This window comes from Triticum dicoccoides, chromosome 3B, assembly GCF_002162155.2.
Source record: "Triticum dicoccoides isolate Atlit2015 ecotype Zavitan chromosome 3B, WEW_v2.0, whole genome shotgun sequence".
NCBI lineage: Eukaryota > Viridiplantae > Streptophyta > Magnoliopsida > Poales > Poaceae > Triticum > Triticum dicoccoides.
In genome coordinates this window covers 81335100-81353551 of record NC_041385.1, presented here as the reverse complement: position 1 = coordinate 81353551, position 18452 = coordinate 81335100, and the positions used below count along the sequence as shown (strand labels likewise).

The following is an 18452-nucleotide window of genomic DNA, read 5'->3' as shown; positions in this document are numbered from 1 at the left end:
AAGGCATGAGCTAAATATCATTGATTCGAGCAATGTGGCTTGAACCTTTGCACACCCCACCATACTCATCGTGATGTCTTGTTTAGGTGTAGGTATGGACATAAGGGGAGTGTTATTCTCTAAATGAACTCTCCCTCCCCCCATTATGCATATATTGATCACGTCTTTCACATTAGCCATTCTTGATGGTACTTGTGCTTCAAAGATGATTTTTGGTCATGGGCCCAAGGTTAAAATCTTCGTGGTGCCATACCACTTGACTCAAACATAGGCGGCCTCGACCACCACCATCTCTTTGAGAGTTGTGTGTTTCTTGTCCTCTCGTGGGTGTTGTTCTGCTTTTTTGGTTGCTTCTTCTCCATGTCGTTGCGTCTTCTTGTTGCTCGAGCTTAGCCTTCTTTGTCTAGTCTTCGAGTCTTGGCTGGGCGGTACTACCGCTGGGGGTGCGCGGTACTACCGCTTGTGAGTAACAAGCAGTACTAACGCCCGCCTGAGCAGAACTACCACTACGGGGTGGAACTAGGGGGTTATGTTAGGGTAGGGGGAGTTTCCTTTCTCCCCCACACCCATTCGCACAACCCACTTGTCCTCCTTGTTTCGCCAGCGCCGACTCACTGCAGGAGGGCTCCGGTGGGCCGCCATCTCCGGGCCGTCCCTCTCCATTTCCTTCGGTGGAATCGATCCCCACCCCGTCCTCTTGCCATGGATGTCGGTATTGCCCCTGTTCCCCTTCTCTTTTGTGCCTAGGTTTCAGATCTAGTCTTTAGGGGCAATAGTTGGTGCATCTCTCAATTTTTGGCTAAATCAAGGCTTGAGTAGGTTGGGGAAGGCATCTAGACTGTTTGGATTGATATTTGGTAGGATTATTTTTGAATTTGGCATCCCGGTAGTGCCGAATTTGGCCATGGCAGTAGGGAACCCCCGTTCCCCCACCTGGAGCGGTACTACCGCTCCCCTGGAGCAGTGCTACCGCTAGGGTGATACTGCCGCTTCCTGATCGCCGTACTACCGCCGGATGCCCACTTCCATCATACTCATACCAAATTTCGATCCGTGTTGTTTTGTTTGGTGGCTTATGCTCATTCTTTCTTGTTGTTTCTTGTGTCCGTGTGTCTGGTTCCAGGTGATGGCCCTTCTAAGCAACATGTCCGCCGTGTCAATCTCGGGCATTCAACTTCAAAGCGCTATCGCACCTTTGAGACAGCGGCTGCCTCATCGAGTGTTCCTCCTCCTCCTCAGCCGAAGAAGATGATTGTGTCCAAGCCCAAGACTAGGACCAAGTCTATGACAGAGATGTCTGCAAAGGAGTTTTGTGAAAAGCGTCGGCGGAACCCATATATGGAAGATCAAGAACCCACTTTGGTCAACCGTCCCTTCTGGAACCGCTTTCAGTGGGGCATCTACTTTGATGTGATCAAAGCAAAGAAGAATCTATATATTGATGTTCGCACCATCGACACTAACTATATGGAGAAGGATCTTGCGTACTTTGGCAAAGTCCTTCAGATGTGTTCTCAGCTGAACATTCTCAGGATCATGTAGTTCAACACGGACTTTGATGCTGATTTGGTGGCTCAGTTTTATGCCACGGTCCATCTTGGAACAGATGAGGAAAGAACTCTGACATGGATGACAAATGGCAAGCTGCTTTATGTCAAGTGGAAGGCTTTCATGGAGTTACTTGGAGTTGAAGATCACGGACTTGGGAACCCAGTTGGCTTTCGCCCTCACCGCAATACAACTTCCACTCACAAGCAATCTCTCTGGCCATACTATACTTTGAAGATTCACCCCAAGACTCAGAAGGAGACCTATGAGCTGCCTGCCTATCTAGACATATTTCATTGCATCTTCAGAGAGACCCTCTTTCCTCGCATTGGGAACTTGGATATGGTTCACTCTTTTCTCGTGGACATGTTTCTTTTCTGCCAGCATGAGAAGGAAGAGAACACTGGAGATTCCTTGGATATCTCTCATGTCATGTGGTATGAACTAGTCTCCGCTATCTCTGAGTGCAAGTGCCCTATTTATGATCTGTTTATCATGTTGCTTATTGAGAAGGCCTGGGCGCGCGTTTATCATAATGTGGTGCTGGAGAGTGGCGAGTTAATCACTCATGAGATCAAGCGTCTGAGGAAGAAGGGGAACTGGGGCACCTCGGCTCCGAGGTCTGGGATTCCATCTGGAGCTGCTAACATGGAGACAAAGGATGATGCTGATGATGACGATGACTATGAGCCCTCTGGAGCGAAGCCCTCATGGGCAAAGAAGCTCAAGCGCAAAATGAAGAAACTCTTCTGCATGGAGTCTCATGGACAGTACATGGCTCATGTGTCTGCGAAGAAGGCCAGGAGCCGTCACAAGGAGCTCATGCGTCAGTTGGGTGCGACTGTTGCCAGTGGATCTGAGGGCAAGATCACCGATGAGGAGGAGTGGGTTCAGCAGCACTGCTCATGGACCGATTCAGACTCCAAGCAGTTTCCTACTGATGACGGCAGTGTAGACGATCCCGCTGGGATGTGATGATGGACATCCTTAGTTTGCTATCACCTAGAGCCGTAGCAGCACTCTTTGCCTTTTTGGTGTCTCGATGCCAAAGGGGGGGGGTTAGGGATTTGCCATTGTCGAGTTGCGAGCGTGTGTTTGTGTGGCTTGTTTGCCTTGCCTTTCTTTCTCGCAAACTCTTTTCTCGTCATTTGCTTTTGTTTGGTTTGTGCTTGTGAGACCTAGTACCCTTACATATGGTGTGAGACATATGCTACCTTATCCTTTTATTATCTATGTTTGTTGAGTACTTTGGTAGTATGTGAGTTGCATGCTTATCATGTTAGATACTTTGCTCACTCCTACTCTACTGCATCCAAGCTATATGTGTACCATTATTTGTTGCAAATATCGTTAGACTATAAAATATAGGGGAATGCTGATCCTAATGTGTGTGCCTTGCATTCCAAAGGCACCTCTAATTAGGTGCACACAATCAGGGTGAGCCCGTCTATAGTTTGTTGTTTTGGGATTCGTTTACTTTCATGTCTTACATTTGTGCAAATCTCGTGTTGTCATCAATCCACCAAAAGGGGGAAGATTGTTAATGCATGTCTCTCTCTAAGTAGTTTTGGTGATTGATGACAATGCTTTTGCGGACTAATCATGTGCGTTGAGTATTTCAGAGAGTCATTCTTTGGCACGAGACGATTCCTTCCCCTCGGAGTTTCAAGTGAAGACGGTGTAGCTCTTTCATTTCAGTTGTGGTGGACTTGTTTCGTAGGAGTCACCGTACTATCAAGAAGGGGTCCGCATTGGAAAGGCTAGGGTGGAATCAACACGTACACATCTTCTTTGCACCCATTGAGCCTTCCAGCTTCAATGGAGGATCTTTCGTTGCTTCTTGTATGAGCTTGTTATGGTCCCAGCGGTAGTACCGCAGACGCCGGCGAAAGTATCGCTCAAGAGCCACAGGCGGCAGTACCGTTGCCCAACGGTACCAGCGCCTGGGGGCTCTTAGCCGTAGTGCCGCTGTTGTGTTGTGCCACTACCGCCTCGACTCGGGAGTGTCGCCTCTCGTGTCGGATTTTGCGGCACTGCCAGCGGCAGTAGAGGCGGTAGTACCGCCCCTACCACTGCTGCTAGTACCACCCTGGTTCCAGATCTTGCTGCGCCTCTGGTCTCCCTCTGTTTACACTGTAGTACCACGTGGGGGAGCGGTAGTATCGCGACACCCAGCAGTAGTACCGCTACCCCCAGTGGTAGTACCGCTCTATGCGGGGCTGAATGAGGGGTAACAGTTGGATTGGTTCCCCCCTTATAAAAGGAGGTCTTCTTCTCCAAGTTGACCTACCTCTTTTCTCCCAAGCTCCATTGTTGCTCCAAAGCTCATTTTCACCCGATCTCTCTCCCTAGCCAATCAAACTTGTTGATTCTTTAGGGATTGCTTGAGAAGGCCCAGATCTACACTTTCACCAAGAGAAATTTGATTCCCCCCACTAATCCCTTGTGGATCTTGTTACTCTTGGGTGTTTGAGCATCCTAGACGGTTGAGGTCACCTCGGAGCCACATTCCATTGTGGTGAAGCTCTGTGGTATCGTTGGTAGCCTCCAATTGAGTTGTGGAGAGAGCCCCAACCTTGTTTGTAAAGGTTCGGTCGCCGCCTTCAAGGGCACCAATAGTGGAATCACGGCATCTCGCATTGTGTGAGGGCGTGAGGAGAATACGGTGGCCCTAGTGGCTTCTTGGGGAGCACTGTGCCTCCACACCGCTCCAACGGAGACGTACTTCCCCTCAAAGGGAAGGAACTTCGGTAACACATCCTCGTCTCCACCGGCTCCGCTATTGGTTATCTCTCACCTTTACTTGTGCAAGCTCATATTGTGTTGTATTCTTTGCTTGCTTGTGTGCTTGTTGTTGTTGCATCATATAGGTTGCTCACCTAGTTACATATCTAGACAACATATTTTGATGCAAAGTTTAATTTAGTAAAGAAAAGTTAAAAAGTGTTAGTTGCCTATTCACCCCCCCCCCTCTAGTCAACTATATCAATCCTTTCATATGCTATAGTGTAATTAGTGTGTGATCTACAACATTTATTACATAATTTACATCCTAGTACATATATTAGTACTTCTTTTGTGAAGTGAAACCATTGTTGTAATACATATAAGGCACATCAAATGCATTAACATTGCTAATACACCGCCCAAAATAATCATGGACATCATGAGCATAGAAACCATTGTTGTAATACATATAAGTATGAGAAATATTCAGATCTCTACAGACTGTTCTATTTTTTGACAGATTCTGTTTTCGTTGCATTGTGTGCTTATTTTGATCTCTACAGACTGTTCTGTTTTTGACAGACTGTATCTCCCAACCTCAGGTACATCACCGGGCCGTGCTTCTTGGCCAGGTCATGGAGGGCGACATGCGGCAGTGGCATGAGGAGGTGCTGTAGGCTTCCGATGAACAGGAGGCTCCATGGACCAGGAGGCCTTGCTGCTTTGGATTTATTACGACCAAGTAATAAGGACGACAAAAGGATCAAAGGCAACGAGATGAGAAGGAGGGTGGCTATGGTTAGCTCCATCAGCGTGGATTTCACAAAGCTCGATGTTTTACTTGGGAAGAAGAGCGAGAGAGCCCATCTTATAAGCCTTGTGATGGAGGCTGCAGCAGAGACATTGCCTGTTTGAAATTGGACTGAAAAGTGGAGGAAGTCCACGGACATGCAGTGCAACGCAGCCTTGTTGGTGGCAGCTAGTCTTACATAGCTGAGAAAACCAGAGTCTCCAAACTGCAACAATATTCTTAGTTAGCTGAGAAAAGCAGAGGAGTATTTTCACTGCCATGTTTTTCAGTAGTTAGTGTGCATTATGATCACAACTGATCAATTGACGCAAGGGATTTGTTTCATGTAAACTCACTGGATCTGATGTATGCCACCAGATCTCTTTCTGTGTTTTCATCTCTTGTATGTTCCCTCCTAATAACATTTACTTTCTTTCATGAATGTTAACTTCCGTGCTTGAACAACTATTCCAGAAGGCCGCTATTCTCGTGGAGAAGAAGAGATGTGTGTGCTCCATCTAGAAAAGCAGGGTTGTAAGCAGGCACTGACAAACGGTGACGCACTGGTGTGTCTTGCATTTTGTTTCGGAATAAGGACACATTTTTTGCAGCCACCACCCTACGCTAAAGTTTTTGTTTTCTTACAAATAAGGACAAAATTTTGACAAGTCGGGTGAATTTTCGTTAGAAATTTCGGCAGCATAATGCATGAGAAATAATTGCAAGCGCCTAATGCAGCTCTACGCCCATCACTCCCTTACAACCACTCATTTCTCATCACCCAAACAGCTCAGTGCCAGATAAAACTACTACCATCTTCCCAAGTTATGAATTTTGGATCGACAAGCTTGGGAAAGCGCTTTGCTTCCGTCGTGCCACCGTTAGGATGGATGTACCTCGTGTTCAGCATCCATTGTCCACTGTCGTGCGCATACCCATCACCAATGTCCCTCGCTCAGATTCACCAAACATGATACCTTCTGTCTTCCTTCGTGTGCTATCTTATCTATATGAATGAAAATCACAGCCACCACCACGTACGGGAATGAGAGCTTGTGTTGAGCAGTGCAATAACATTAGAGATTCTGGAAAGGAACAGAAACAAAATGTAGGGTCAAACTTACTTGAAGGAAAACGGATAGCGGCAATGCGACTATCCATATTGTCCACACCATCCAGGTTCATGTTCAAGTTCAAAGCATAAGGGCTCACAGATCTACATGTTGCCCACGGGTTTGGCGATGAAATGCAGCTCCAGATATCTTTCCTCAGCTGGATCAAACTTGGATGCCCGCATCTGCATCTCAAAGGACAAACAGAAGACCATTATATCGAGGTAGAATTTGATTAGCCACCAGTGACTATGATCTAGCATAGTGCTTGATGTACATTATTTTTGTTGTCAGCTACAACAGTGGGTAAGGAGTTACAGAGTTGTTGAACTCGGTGTCTCCTGATTTTAGGTAACTTTTCAATCATTATCATTTTGTGAGACTAGCTTGAGCTACTGGTTTGTGATGCAGCATGTAAAAGTAACTAAGAGATAACAGCTTCCAGAGCAGTTGTTCAGTAAGCTGGAGGCGTTGATTATCTAGTTTCAGACCAATTATGTTTAGGTCCCCAAGAAGGTAGCCACAACAGGTTCTAGGATTATCTACTAATTTACTGTACTCTTAATATTATCTGATACTCAATAAAAACAAGCTCCCATTCAAAATCCACTCAATAGAGAATCTACCAACTCTTAATTTTTGATGGAGAAGCCTTACATCCTTGTATGCCATGCTCTCCTTCAATAATTTGAAGTCATCAACTACAGGAGACAAGCAAAAGTTGTAGTAGTCAGCCCTGGTGATTAGTGAATATCTCCATCATCTATCTTTGCTCTACATCTAGATGGTTTAGGGATTTTGAAAAGGAACAAAAACAAAATGTAGGGGAAAACTTACTTGGTGGAAAACGGATAATTGGCAGCGTGACTAAAACATTGTCCACACAGTACAGACAACAACCTGATTTGAAATATAACATTAGGATTGATTCTTTCAGAACTACAAGGAGGATTCCACATGTCAATGCATATACAATTTTTTCCACTAACCTTTGCTTGAATTGATGCAGATGTCACATCGTCCCCGACGGGAACATATAATACTTCCTAGTGCCCAGGTTTTTGTTGTGCTTTTGTTAGTCCGCACCTCACTCTTCCTTGTCAATAGATGCATCACCAGGTCGAAAAATAAATAATAAATAAAGGGCATCAGGCTGAGTGCCAAGATTAACTGGTTTCCTTCAAGATGGAGATTAGATGGAGAAAGCATGGCGCGGTCTAGCTTACATAGAACAGAGAGGGCGGAACAAACAGGCAAGCCGGACGGAGATGCATCATGGTAGGGGCAGGTCGATGATGTTATACATGAGCGCGCAAAGTGTTGGCCTGAGGAGAAAAGAGGAGAAGCAATTATGGGCGGGGCGGAGACGATTAGTAAATAGAGAGAGGAAACAGGGGGTGCCAGCCACCATATCATGGAGAGGAGAGGAGATTGAGCGGGCGAGCAATACAGGGAGGCGTACGATGAGGGGGTCGATCCGTGTGATGTGATGGATCGAAGCATGTGGAAACGAGAGGGAGGCGGCGTGGGTTTGCGTTGGTTTGGGAGACGATTCAAGGGGCGCCTGGTTTCGAGAGAGAATTAAAGGGAGGGATTCCATCCACCGGGAGAATGATTGGTATCTGGAATTAGACTGATATATGACGCACAAGTTGTTAGCGCTCCTGCGAACCAACCTCCTGGTTTCGAGAGAGAATTAAAGGGAGGGACCCCTTCCACCGGGAGAATGATTGGTATCTGGAATTAGACTGATATATGACACACAAGTTGTTAGCGCTCGCATTTACTCTTGGATTTATTTCAGAATTTCCGGCGATTACAAAGCTTGTGTCTGAACTGATGTTCAAAAAAAAAGTTGTTAACACTCCCTCAAATAAAGCATGTAGGAAATCAATTACAACGTGCAGGAGAATTGAAGGGTCCATCCATTCATCCATCGGGAGTACCTGGGATGGTATTTTCACCCCAATTATATTTTATTTCCTAATTACTTTACTGTTTATGGTCAGCATCCAACTTATATTTACCCACAAAAAAAGAATCCAACTTATGTTCTTTTTTTGTTTTTGCAAAGAACCTGTTAATTTTATTAGAACACACAGAACCATGAAGAACAAGTACAGATGTCCTACAAAAGGCAAACGTTCCCACGCAAAGAAGAGACAACTAAATTCATTGCGGGCAACGCCGCCAAGAGCTCGCACGATTCTCAGTAACTACTCCCCTGATAAAAAAATCAAAACTGAATGTAGATAGCAGTAAGTTTGTTTGTTTGTTTCTACTCACATTTCGGGACGGAGGGAGTGGTTATTATTTCACAAGTGACGAATAATGAGTATGATTAACAATCAGACATACACAAATCTAAATAAGTGAGATATGAAATAATATAATGTATTTATATATAACCAACTTGACTTATTCCCCCCACTGAATGAGAGTGATGAACAATAATGAGCATGTTTAACCAATATATAACAGGAAGAATTTTCTCTCTTTTCTTTCTAAAATCAAGCCACTGCTCTATCTCATTTAAATACATACATACATACACGGTACTGTTGGTCATTGATACATGTATGATCCATCTCATCAGGCTAAAACAATAAGTATTCTCTCGATCCACGAGGCAAGAAATTTGAGAAGAATAGCAATTTATATAAACTTGATATCACATATGAGAGCAGAAATACAATAAGTAATTTGCAAACCTGTGTGCTTTGCCTCCTCATACGCCTGCACTACCATACCAGGATGATTTCTAAGAGCATCCACAGTGTGTGATATTTCCGCCTCTAAGCCCGCCTCCAAGCATGTAGCAGCTGCCTCTATGCACTGCACGTTGCTGCCTCTAAGCTAAAAACACTAGCATCGACGCTAGCGTAAGAGGCTGCCTCCAAGCTCAAAAGCAATGGTCCAGACCCACCGGTCAGCTGGTGCTGCATGTGCTGCTCATCAGCCAAACAAGTAAAAACTATTGTTTTTAATTGAAAAGGTGGGCTCCATGTTAGAGGCAACAGACGCTAAGATTAGAGGCTCATATGTGGGACCCAGCTTAGAGGCTGGGCTGCCTCTACACACTGCTGATGCCCTAAGAGCAGCTGCTACAATGCATCCTACCAAACAGTATTGTGAGCAACATGTTCCACTAAAAAAATCAACACAGCAAGCAAGCGATCATCCGTTTGTTATTCCCAACTCTGAAAAAAATAAGACAAACTAACTAATCTCGACGAGAATGGCTTCATCCCTCGCGATGGCTTCGGGCTTCACCATGACGAGGTCCGTCCTTCTTCAGTCACACAAGCTAAGAGCCAGCAGCACTTGTGAATGCAAAACGAGCTAAGGCGGCAACACTAGAACCCATCAATCAAGCCCGGGCTGGAACTGATGATCCACACCACACCACACCATCCATCGGTCTTCTCGCCCTCCTGTGGCTGTAGGTCCATGCCACTGCCTGAGCAGAGAGAGAGAGAGAGAGAGAGCAAGATTAATTAGTGGCCAAGTTACAGGTTCCCATGACAATAAAGAATGTACAAACTGTGCACAGACACTCATTAGGATTACTCCTACACACTAGTGATCACATGTTTCCAAATACGGCACATATGTCAATTACAGTGAATAAGGCATGCATCGTATCCATGTAGTTTGCACAAAACAGATTTACATGCATGCTAGCTTCATCAACATGGAAAGCACTACACGGGGTAGCTACTTTGCTACAACTAGCACGTGTTAATGACATGAAAAAGGAGTTAATATTGTTAGACCTTTCAGCCTGAGCATTGATAGATGTGGATGACACTAGGAGAGTTGGGACAATTTTCGTTGGTTTATTTCTCACACAATGCCATGCCAACCTGAGGGGTTGGGGATACATATTTATAGGCTGCTAGCCAGCCAAGGCATATGCTAAGATGCTGCTAAGATGCCAGTCTAAGATGCTAGTCTAAGATGCTAGTCTAAGATGCTAACTGACAGTCCTTGATGGTCAAGAACAGAACTCTATCCTAACAGCCAGTCCTTGATGGTCCAGGACTTTATCCTCCTAACTGCCACAAGGACCATGTGCTGCAGCCCCACAAGGACCCTAGTACACAGACTTATCCATCATTCTCCCCCTAAGTCTTGTACGTCGTCTTGTGGGAGAGTTGAATCATCCCAATCCTGGAGCAAAGTTCGAGGAACTTGACCCTCCCAAGGGGCTTGGTGAGCAGGTCTGTGAGCTGATCCTTGGTGTTGATGTAGCTCGCCTCGATGCTCCCTTCTTCCACACAGCTGCGGATGAAGTGATACCTCAGTCGGATGTGCTTGCTCCGTTCGTGGAACACGGGGTTCTTTGCCAGGGCCAGGGCGGACTTGCTGTCCACCAGGAGCTGCACCGTTCTGGTGTCTTGAACGAGAAGATCACCAAGCAGTCGAGCAAGCCAGAGCGCCTGAGTACAGGCGGTGGAGGCCGCTATGTACTCAGCCTCACAGCTGGACAGGGCCACCACCTGCTGCTTGACTGATTGCCAGCTCACGAGACACTTGCCGAGGAAGAGGAGGATCCCGCTCGTGCTCTTGCTGGTGTCGATGTCGCCGGCGTGGTCGCTGTCGCTGTACCCGACGAAGTGTGCCGCCCCAGGACACCTAGGGTAGTGGAGGCCGTGGTCGAGGGTCCCTGCTATGTAGCGGACGATCCTCTTCACTGCCTGCTGGTGTTCCGACGTTGGTCGCTCCATGAACCGACTGACATAGCCGACGGAGAATGCCAAGTCCGGCCGTGTGTGAGTGAGGTAGCGAAGGCTCCCCACAAGGCGTCGGTACTGCGTAGCATCCACTTCCTCCGTCGTGCTATTGCGGCTCAGTTTCAGCCTCTCCTCCATCGGAGTGAGAGCTGGATGGCAGTCGGTGAGCCCAGCTAGCTCAACGATGCGCTTGGCGTAGGCGGACTGTCGAAGCGCGATCCCGGAGTGGTCCTGGTGCACCTCAATCCCTAGATAGAAGGAGAGGAGCCCCAGGTCACTCATCTGGAACGTGGCCTTCATGTCTTCCTTGAACGCCGCCACCTCTGCATCTTTGGTGCCGGTGATCACCAGGTCGTCAACGTAGACGCCCACCAGCAGGGCATTTCCTCCACTCCCCCGTCGGTAGACGGCAGCCTCATGCGGGCTCTGCTCGAAACCCATCTTCTTCAGCGTGGAGTCCAGCTTGGCGTTCCACGCCCTGGGTGCCTGCCGCAGGCCATAGAGAGCCTTGCGCAGGCGGAGCACCTTGCCCTCCTGGCCGGGAATCGTAAACCCCGGTGGCTGATGCACGTAGACTTCCTCCTTCAAGTCGCCGTTGAGGAATGCCGACTTAACGTCCATGTGGTGGACACGCCAGCCCTCCTGGGTAGCCAGCGCAAGGAGAAGTCGCACGGACTCCATCCGTGCCACGGGAGCGAAAGCGTCGTCGAAGTCGACTCCTTCCTGCTGCAAGAAGCCTCGGGCCACCAAACGAGCCTTGTGCTTGATGATGGCGCCGGCTCCATCCCTCTTCAGCTTGAACACCCACTTAAGGGTGATTGGGCGGTGACCTCGAGGGAGATCAGCAAGCTCCCAGGTGCGGTTTTGCTCGACCGCATCCATCTCCAACTTCATCGCGGCGCGCCATGCCGCGTCTCTCTCGGCCTCTGCAAAGGACCGTGGTTCGCCGTCTTCACACACGAGCTGTAGCTGCGCCTCCAGGTCACGTGGCACCAGTCCTGGCACCGGCTGGTCGCCGAGCACATTATCCATCGTACGGTACCGCAGCGGTTCGCCTCCATACCATGCGTCGACCCGCTCCTCGTCGTGAGTGAGCGGGGAAGCGAACTTCATCGGGTTGTGCTCTGCGTGAGCTGGTGCTGATGAAGACGAGCCCGGAGTGGCGACCGCCGGGGCTGGAGTATGCGGCGTCGCCGGTTGTGGTGTCGTCGGTGTAGCAGGCGCCGGAGTCGATGTAGTTTTGGGGGCCGGGGTAGACGTGCCCGGTGAAGAGGAGCTGCTTGCTCCCCCAGCTTCCTTGAAGTGAGTGTACTCGACAATGAAGTCGTCATACGTCGGCGTCGAGCCGTCGTCCACCGCCTTGTCCCATTGCCACCCTCGCCCTTCGTTGAACACGACGTCTCGCGCTGTGCGCACACGTTGTGTCTTTGGGTCGAGGATGCGGTAGGCCTTTGAGCCCTCCGCGTAGCCGATGAAGACTCCCGGAGTGCTCCTGTCGTCGAGCTTGCCGATGTGGCCGAGCTCCTTGGCGAACGCAAGGCAGCCAAAGACCCGCAAATGAGAGACCGCCGGCTTCCGCCCATGCCAGGCCTCGTACGGAGTTCTGCCGTCGAGTGCCTTAGTAGGAGAGCGGTTGAGGATGTAGACGGCCGTTAGCACCGCCTCTCCCCAGAAGACAGCCGGCATCCCTCTCTGCTTGAGGAGAGCCCGAGCCATCCCCACAACCGTCCGGTTGCGCCGCTCGACGACGCCGTTTTGCTGCGGGCTGTACGGCACGGAGTAGTGGCGCTGGATGCCCTCATCGGCGCAGTACGACGCGAATTCAGCCGCCGTGAACTCGCCGCCGTTGTCAGTGCGCAACACGCGCAATTTGCGGCCGCTCTCCGCCTCCACACCAACCTGCGCGCGCCTGATGGCGTCCGCCGCTTCTCCCTTACTGCCGAGGATCATCACCCACATGTAGCGGGAGAGATCGTCGACGAGCAGCAGGAAGTAGCGTCGACCTCCTGGTGTGGCTGGCGTCACCGGGCCGCACAGGTCTCCGTGCACGAGCTCCAGCTTCTCCTTAGCCCGAAAACTCGCCTGTTGGGGAAAGGGGAGTCGTCTCTGCTTTGTCAGTACGCAGATGTCGCAGAACTGCTCCACATGGTCGAGGCATGGCAGGCCTCGCACCATCTCCTTGGCACTTAGACGCTTCAGGGCCTCAAAGTGAAGGTGCCCAAAGCGCTCATGCCACTGCCACGCCTCGTCGTCTCGACGGACAGCGAGACAGACCGGTTGTGCCACCTGCACATCAAGGACGTAGAGTCGATTTTCACCTCTGGGCACCTTGGCGAGAAGGCGACGCTGGCGATCCCAGATGCGTAGGACCCCATGCTCAATCAGCACGCGTGAGCCGTTCTCATCCAGCTGTCCCAAGCTGATGATGGAATTCCTTAGCGCGGGGATGTAGTAGACACCGGTGAGCAGCCGGTGCTCTCCCATCTTGGTGGTGAAGATGACGGAGCCGACGCCCTTTATCTCCACAGCGGAGGCATCCCCGAACTTGACGGAGCCTCGCGCATCGGAGTCGAGTTCGGCGAAGAATTCCCTTCGACCGGTCATGTGGTGGGTGGCGCCGGTGTCGAGGCACCACCCCGTAGCCTTGTCCCTCCCGGAGCCATCGCCGAGAAGAGCGTGTGCTTTTGGCTCATCGAGGTGGATGAAAGCCTTTGCGACTGGAGTCGCCGAGGGTAGCTCAATGCTTGCATGCGGGAACAGAGCCGTCTCCTCCTCCTTCGCCTGTGCGACGTGAGCCTGGCCTTGTCGTGGTTGCCGACACTCATTGGCCCAATGGCCAAACCGGCCACAGTTGTGGCAACTGTTGTCTTGTGCCGGCCTGGGCTTGCCAGCGGCGCTGTCCTTGGCGCCTCCGCGGGCGTCACCTTCGGCACGTCCTTGTGCCCTGCCCGGGGGGCCTCTTCGCGCCTTACGCTGCTTGCCACGCTTGCGGCCGCCCGTCGAGGAGGAAGGCTCCCCCTTCTTCTTGTCACCAAGGCTGGGATCCCACTGCTCCCGAGTTAGGAGCAGCTTCCCGCCGGTGGTGACGGGCCCCGAGGGGGGCTGTGGCTCGTCGGTGTCGACGACCTTGAGTCGACCTATCGCCTCCTCGATCGTCATCGTGGAGAGGTCCAGCAACGACTCGATCGAGCGAGCCATCTGCTTGTACTTCTCGGGAATGCACCGAAAAAGCTTCTCGACAGCTCTCTCCTCAGTGTAGGTGGCATCGCCAAACTTCACCATCTTCTACAGCAGAGTGTTGAGACGGAGAGCAAAGTCATCAACGTCCTCACCTGGCTTGAAGCCCAGGTTCTCCCACTCCTTACGAAGTGCCTGCAGGGTGGACTTGCGAGCACGGTCGCTGCCGATGCGTGCTGCGGCGATGGCGTCCCAAGCCTCCTTGGCAGTCCGCTTGTTGGAAAGCGAGAACTGCATCTCGGGCGGGACTGCGGCGATGAGGGCGTCCAGCGCCCGTCGATCCTCTAGGTGGTCGACGTTGCTGTCCTGGACTGCCTCCCACATGCGCCGCACCTGGAGCCTGACCTTCATGATCCCGGCCCACTCGACGTAGTTGGTTTTAGTGAGGGTAGGCCACCCAACACTGGAACCAACATCCCTGACCACAGTCCGGACCTCGTAGAGGCCGCGGTCCTGGTCGTTGCAGCCGCCGTCGCGGTGCGCGCCTCCACCTGGAGCGCGGGCGTGCTCGGCTGCCCACTGCGCCGTCCGCTCCTGCGCCACTTTGGCGCGATCTGCGTCGGCGCCGTCGTCCGCAGGCGCGGAGCTGCTGGAGCTGCTGGGGCTGCCGCGGAGTGCCTTGGCATCCGCCGTAGCCTCACGGGCTGCTTCTGCTGCTGCTGCTGCTTCTACCTCCGCCCTGGCTGCTTCTACCTCCGCTCTGGCTGCTGCCAGCTCCGCTGCAGCCAGCCTCGACACTCTTGCCGCCGCAGCAGCCGCTGCTACAGCCGCTCGCTCACGCTCCTCTGCCACGGCGCGCTCGGCCTCTTGCCGGCGCCGCATGCTCGAGGTAGCCGTGTGCTGAGAGCGACCTGCAGACATGGCTCGCTGCAGGGGGGCTGTTGCGTGAAGAGGAGGCTGATGAAGACGAGCTGCTGCTCGACAGTCCGGAGGGAGGAAGGTAACCAGAGGCAGACGGAGCAGCTGCTGCTACCGACTTGGGCTGCTCACAGGAAATGCTCAGGGTGCAGGTTAACGAGGCTCTGATACCACTTGTTAGACCTTTCAGCCTGAGCATTGATAGATGTGGATGACACTAGAAGAGTTGGGACAATTTTCGTTGGTTTATTTCTCACACAATGCCATGCCAACCTGAGGGGTTGGGGATACATATTTATAGGCTGCTAGCCAGCCAAGGCATATGCTAAGATGCTGCTAAGATGCCAGTCTAAGATGCTAGTCTAAGATGCTAACTGACAGTCCTTGATGGTCAAGAACAGAACTCTATCCTAACAGCCAGTCCTTGATGGTCCAGGACTTTATCCTCCTAACTGCCACAAGGACCATGTGCTGCAGCCCCACAAGGACCCTAGTACACAGACTTATCCATCAAATATGCTCTTTGGCAAGTTACAATCAGATGACAGACTGCGAACATCTAATATTCAAGCAGACATATTGATGTTATTGCCCATTACTTCTCTGGACTCTATTATTTAGCTGTAGGTATCTCGAACCCAGATCCTGATATTGTAATGGTTTGTTGTCGACCCCATGTAACATATCCACCATTAGCGATATCCCGTCGGAAATCATGATGTTCCAGAGTTGTTAAGCTTTGATGAAGGCATGCGATCATGGTATGATATTCCATCTACTGCAGAATCACATCTAGCTGATGAAGAATTGAAAATTACAGTTGGCTGAACATTCAATCGTTTATCACTTCTGGCTAGGGTAGGTTCTGTTGGAAGTTTATGGTCAAGCTAAAGATGAGTACTACTGCTGGACACTGTACTTGACATGGAAGATGGGTAGATTCTACTGGGTGGAAAGAGAAAATGGATGTTATATTTGATATGGAAGCCGGGAGCATATTCTGAACTTCTGCAGATGTTCGTGTTAGTTTCGCAAGCATGCTTGACAAATTTCATGCTAAACGGAGCAGCAGTGTTTCGTTGGTGGAAAAAACAAATTTCGGGTGACATTTGGTCTTCAATTTGAATTTTTGTTTTTTTTTGCACAGGCCAAAATGTCAAGTGTCATGGGTAGTACTGCTGGTGGGACATTAGGAAAAGGAGAAACAAACAATTCGAACTGCTCCTATGCAGGAGCAGATTTTGGCAGATGCTCTCAGGATCGTCTCACGGGACTTTTTGCTTTTTGGCCTACAAGGCTACTGCACAGACACTGCAGACATGGAACTTAATACTCTAAAATGCAGAGCTTTGTTGGAAACCATCTTTCCAAGGGATAGGGAACTTACAGAATGGTTGTATGCAATCGTCGCGGTCACCAAGGCTGCTGGAACAGTCAAGTGCTGCTCGTAGCAGCAAATGTAGTTGGGCCCCATGAGCAGGTCGCAGAACACAACCTCCGTCCTCTTCCGGACAACAAAGTAGAGCATCTGCAGCAACAGCAAATTGCCGTTCAAACAATCTGCTGCTGCTCGAAGCTCCTCTCAGCCTGCCACCGCATCATTTTGTACGGGCCTGTCATTGCACGCCTCCGAACCCACCAGGTGCAAGTTCCCTGGCCTACAACAACCACGACTTCCAGTTTCCCCCCCTTTAGCAATGATCTCCTGTAATATTCAAAGAAGCAGGTCAGGTGTTTCTCTAATGAGCACAACACAAGACAGAAAAAAGACGATGATAGAATAAGTAAGAAGAGATTCATGGATCTTCGTATTGTACATCAGTCTAGAAAGGACCAAAAAACTTCTACAACGACCTACAAAAATCAAGTTCAGTTGAAACATTGACAATTTTCTCTCAACTAAATGAGACCTATGCACAAACTTCGCTAAAATAGTAGATTGCTCAAAGATAGATCTCACTTCATACAAGCAAACCAACATAAAATTCATCAAACAACGCCGATACAGGGCGACCGTCTAGCATGCACAGAGAAACTAAATAAACACTGCCTCAGAAAAAGGCATGACTCTATGCACCATACAAAGTTAGCACCTCGTTTAAAACAGCAGCACATACACAAAACACAAGGTTTTCACTACATCTAAAGTACCAAAGCACAAACACCTGAAAAGATCATATACATTCAATGGACTCAAATACTCCCTCTGTCCCATAATATAAGACGTTCAACTATAATTTTTTTACTTTTTTCTAAGCCTTTGGCGATCATGAATTCATCCTATTTGTGACAGAAACAACAAAGATTCAGAAATGTGTGACCTCTTTCATGGAGGCAGAAAGGAATAACATATTTCATCTAATATGTAGGTCTCAGAACACAAATAGCAAAGGAATTCGATATGTAGGGTTGTGGACCATCTTAGGGGCACAGCGGGAGAGAGAGGAGACCGCTGACTAACCTAAACCGATGCACCTCTCCTGCAGAGGAGTAGCCAACACTTGTGTTGAACACAAAACGAGCTAAGACAACCAGGCACTTGCTGGATCAGCTTGACAACCAACTAAAAGTGGCGTGAACCAATTTCCCACCTTAGCCACCATCTCCAGTATCCCACCAGCAATGCCAGCAGCAGGCTTCTTTCGCTTTGATAAACACAGATGCTGCGGAGAACAAAAGGATTCGACAACTCAGCATGACCTTTCAAAATAAAGTCCTACCATAAATTATTTAAGCATCTTTTCCTCTCATTTTTACTCACCGTGCAAAGGAAAGATCTTCAATGGTTTTTATTGTATAACCGTTCAGCACCTTATGTGTGTATGCATCACTTACAGTATTTTGGTACTTCGTTTCCCAAGGCACTTTTAGATGGTAAATGACATTGTGTGTTCTCCTTGGAAGCAACACTAACTGTTGATTTGTTCCTATCGTGGTACTAGTGCAATTGACACAACTATGTCATGTTTGAAAAATAGCTTGCCTATGCAGCAGTTTTCGGCTATAACTTTGCAATATTTATACGAAAGGTTAATTCAGCACTATTAGCAGTTGATAAAATAAACACAGTAGAAACAGAAAGACAATGTGTGCATGTAAATCAAACTAGAGCATGGTGTACAATAAAAATCGTGCCATTTTAAAGAAGAAAAAGAGGTACTTAATTAATAAACCCCCAAACTCCATCAGCTCCTCAAGAAGGTCGGCATTTAGCTTAAAGAGATACTTAGTTAAAAATCTCTACTTGATATGGAAGCCCATGTCATGGTAGTACTGCTCGTGGGAAATTAGGAAAAATAGACCCCAAACAATTCCAACTGCTCCTATGCAGGAACAGATTTTGGCAGATTCTCAGGATCATCTCACGGATCTATTTGCATTTTTGTCAACCAAGCTGCTGCACCGACACGGTTGATGCAGACATGGAACTTAATACTCTAAAAT

At 49.2% G+C, this 18452-nt stretch overlaps 1 protein-coding gene and 1 long non-coding RNA gene across 2 annotated transcripts; both read right to left on the bottom strand.

Moving 5' to 3' along the window:
* Window positions 1-5744: 5744 nt before the first annotated feature.
* Window positions 5745-7568, bottom strand: LOC119280858. Its single transcript, XM_037561563.1, has 5 exons — window positions 7167-7568; window positions 7015-7077; window positions 6835-6878; window positions 6190-6362; window positions 5745-6071 (listed from the first exon to the last, which is right to left on the bottom strand). The coding sequence occupies exons 1-4, from the start codon at window positions 7384-7386 to the stop codon at window positions 6282-6284; spliced, it is 408 nt and encodes a 135-aa protein (XP_037417460.1). The 5' UTR covers window positions 7387-7568; the 3' UTR covers window positions 5745-6071; window positions 6190-6281.
* A 1137-nt stretch (window positions 7569-8705) lies between these two features.
* LOC119274868 lies at window positions 8706-10104 on the bottom strand. The gene is made up of 2 exons (XR_005135361.1): window positions 9954-10104; window positions 8706-9637 (listed from the first exon to the last, which is right to left on the bottom strand). It is a non-coding gene; the product is annotated as an uncharacterized LOC119274868 (long non-coding RNA).
* Between the last annotated feature and the right edge of the window lie 8348 nt (window positions 10105-18452).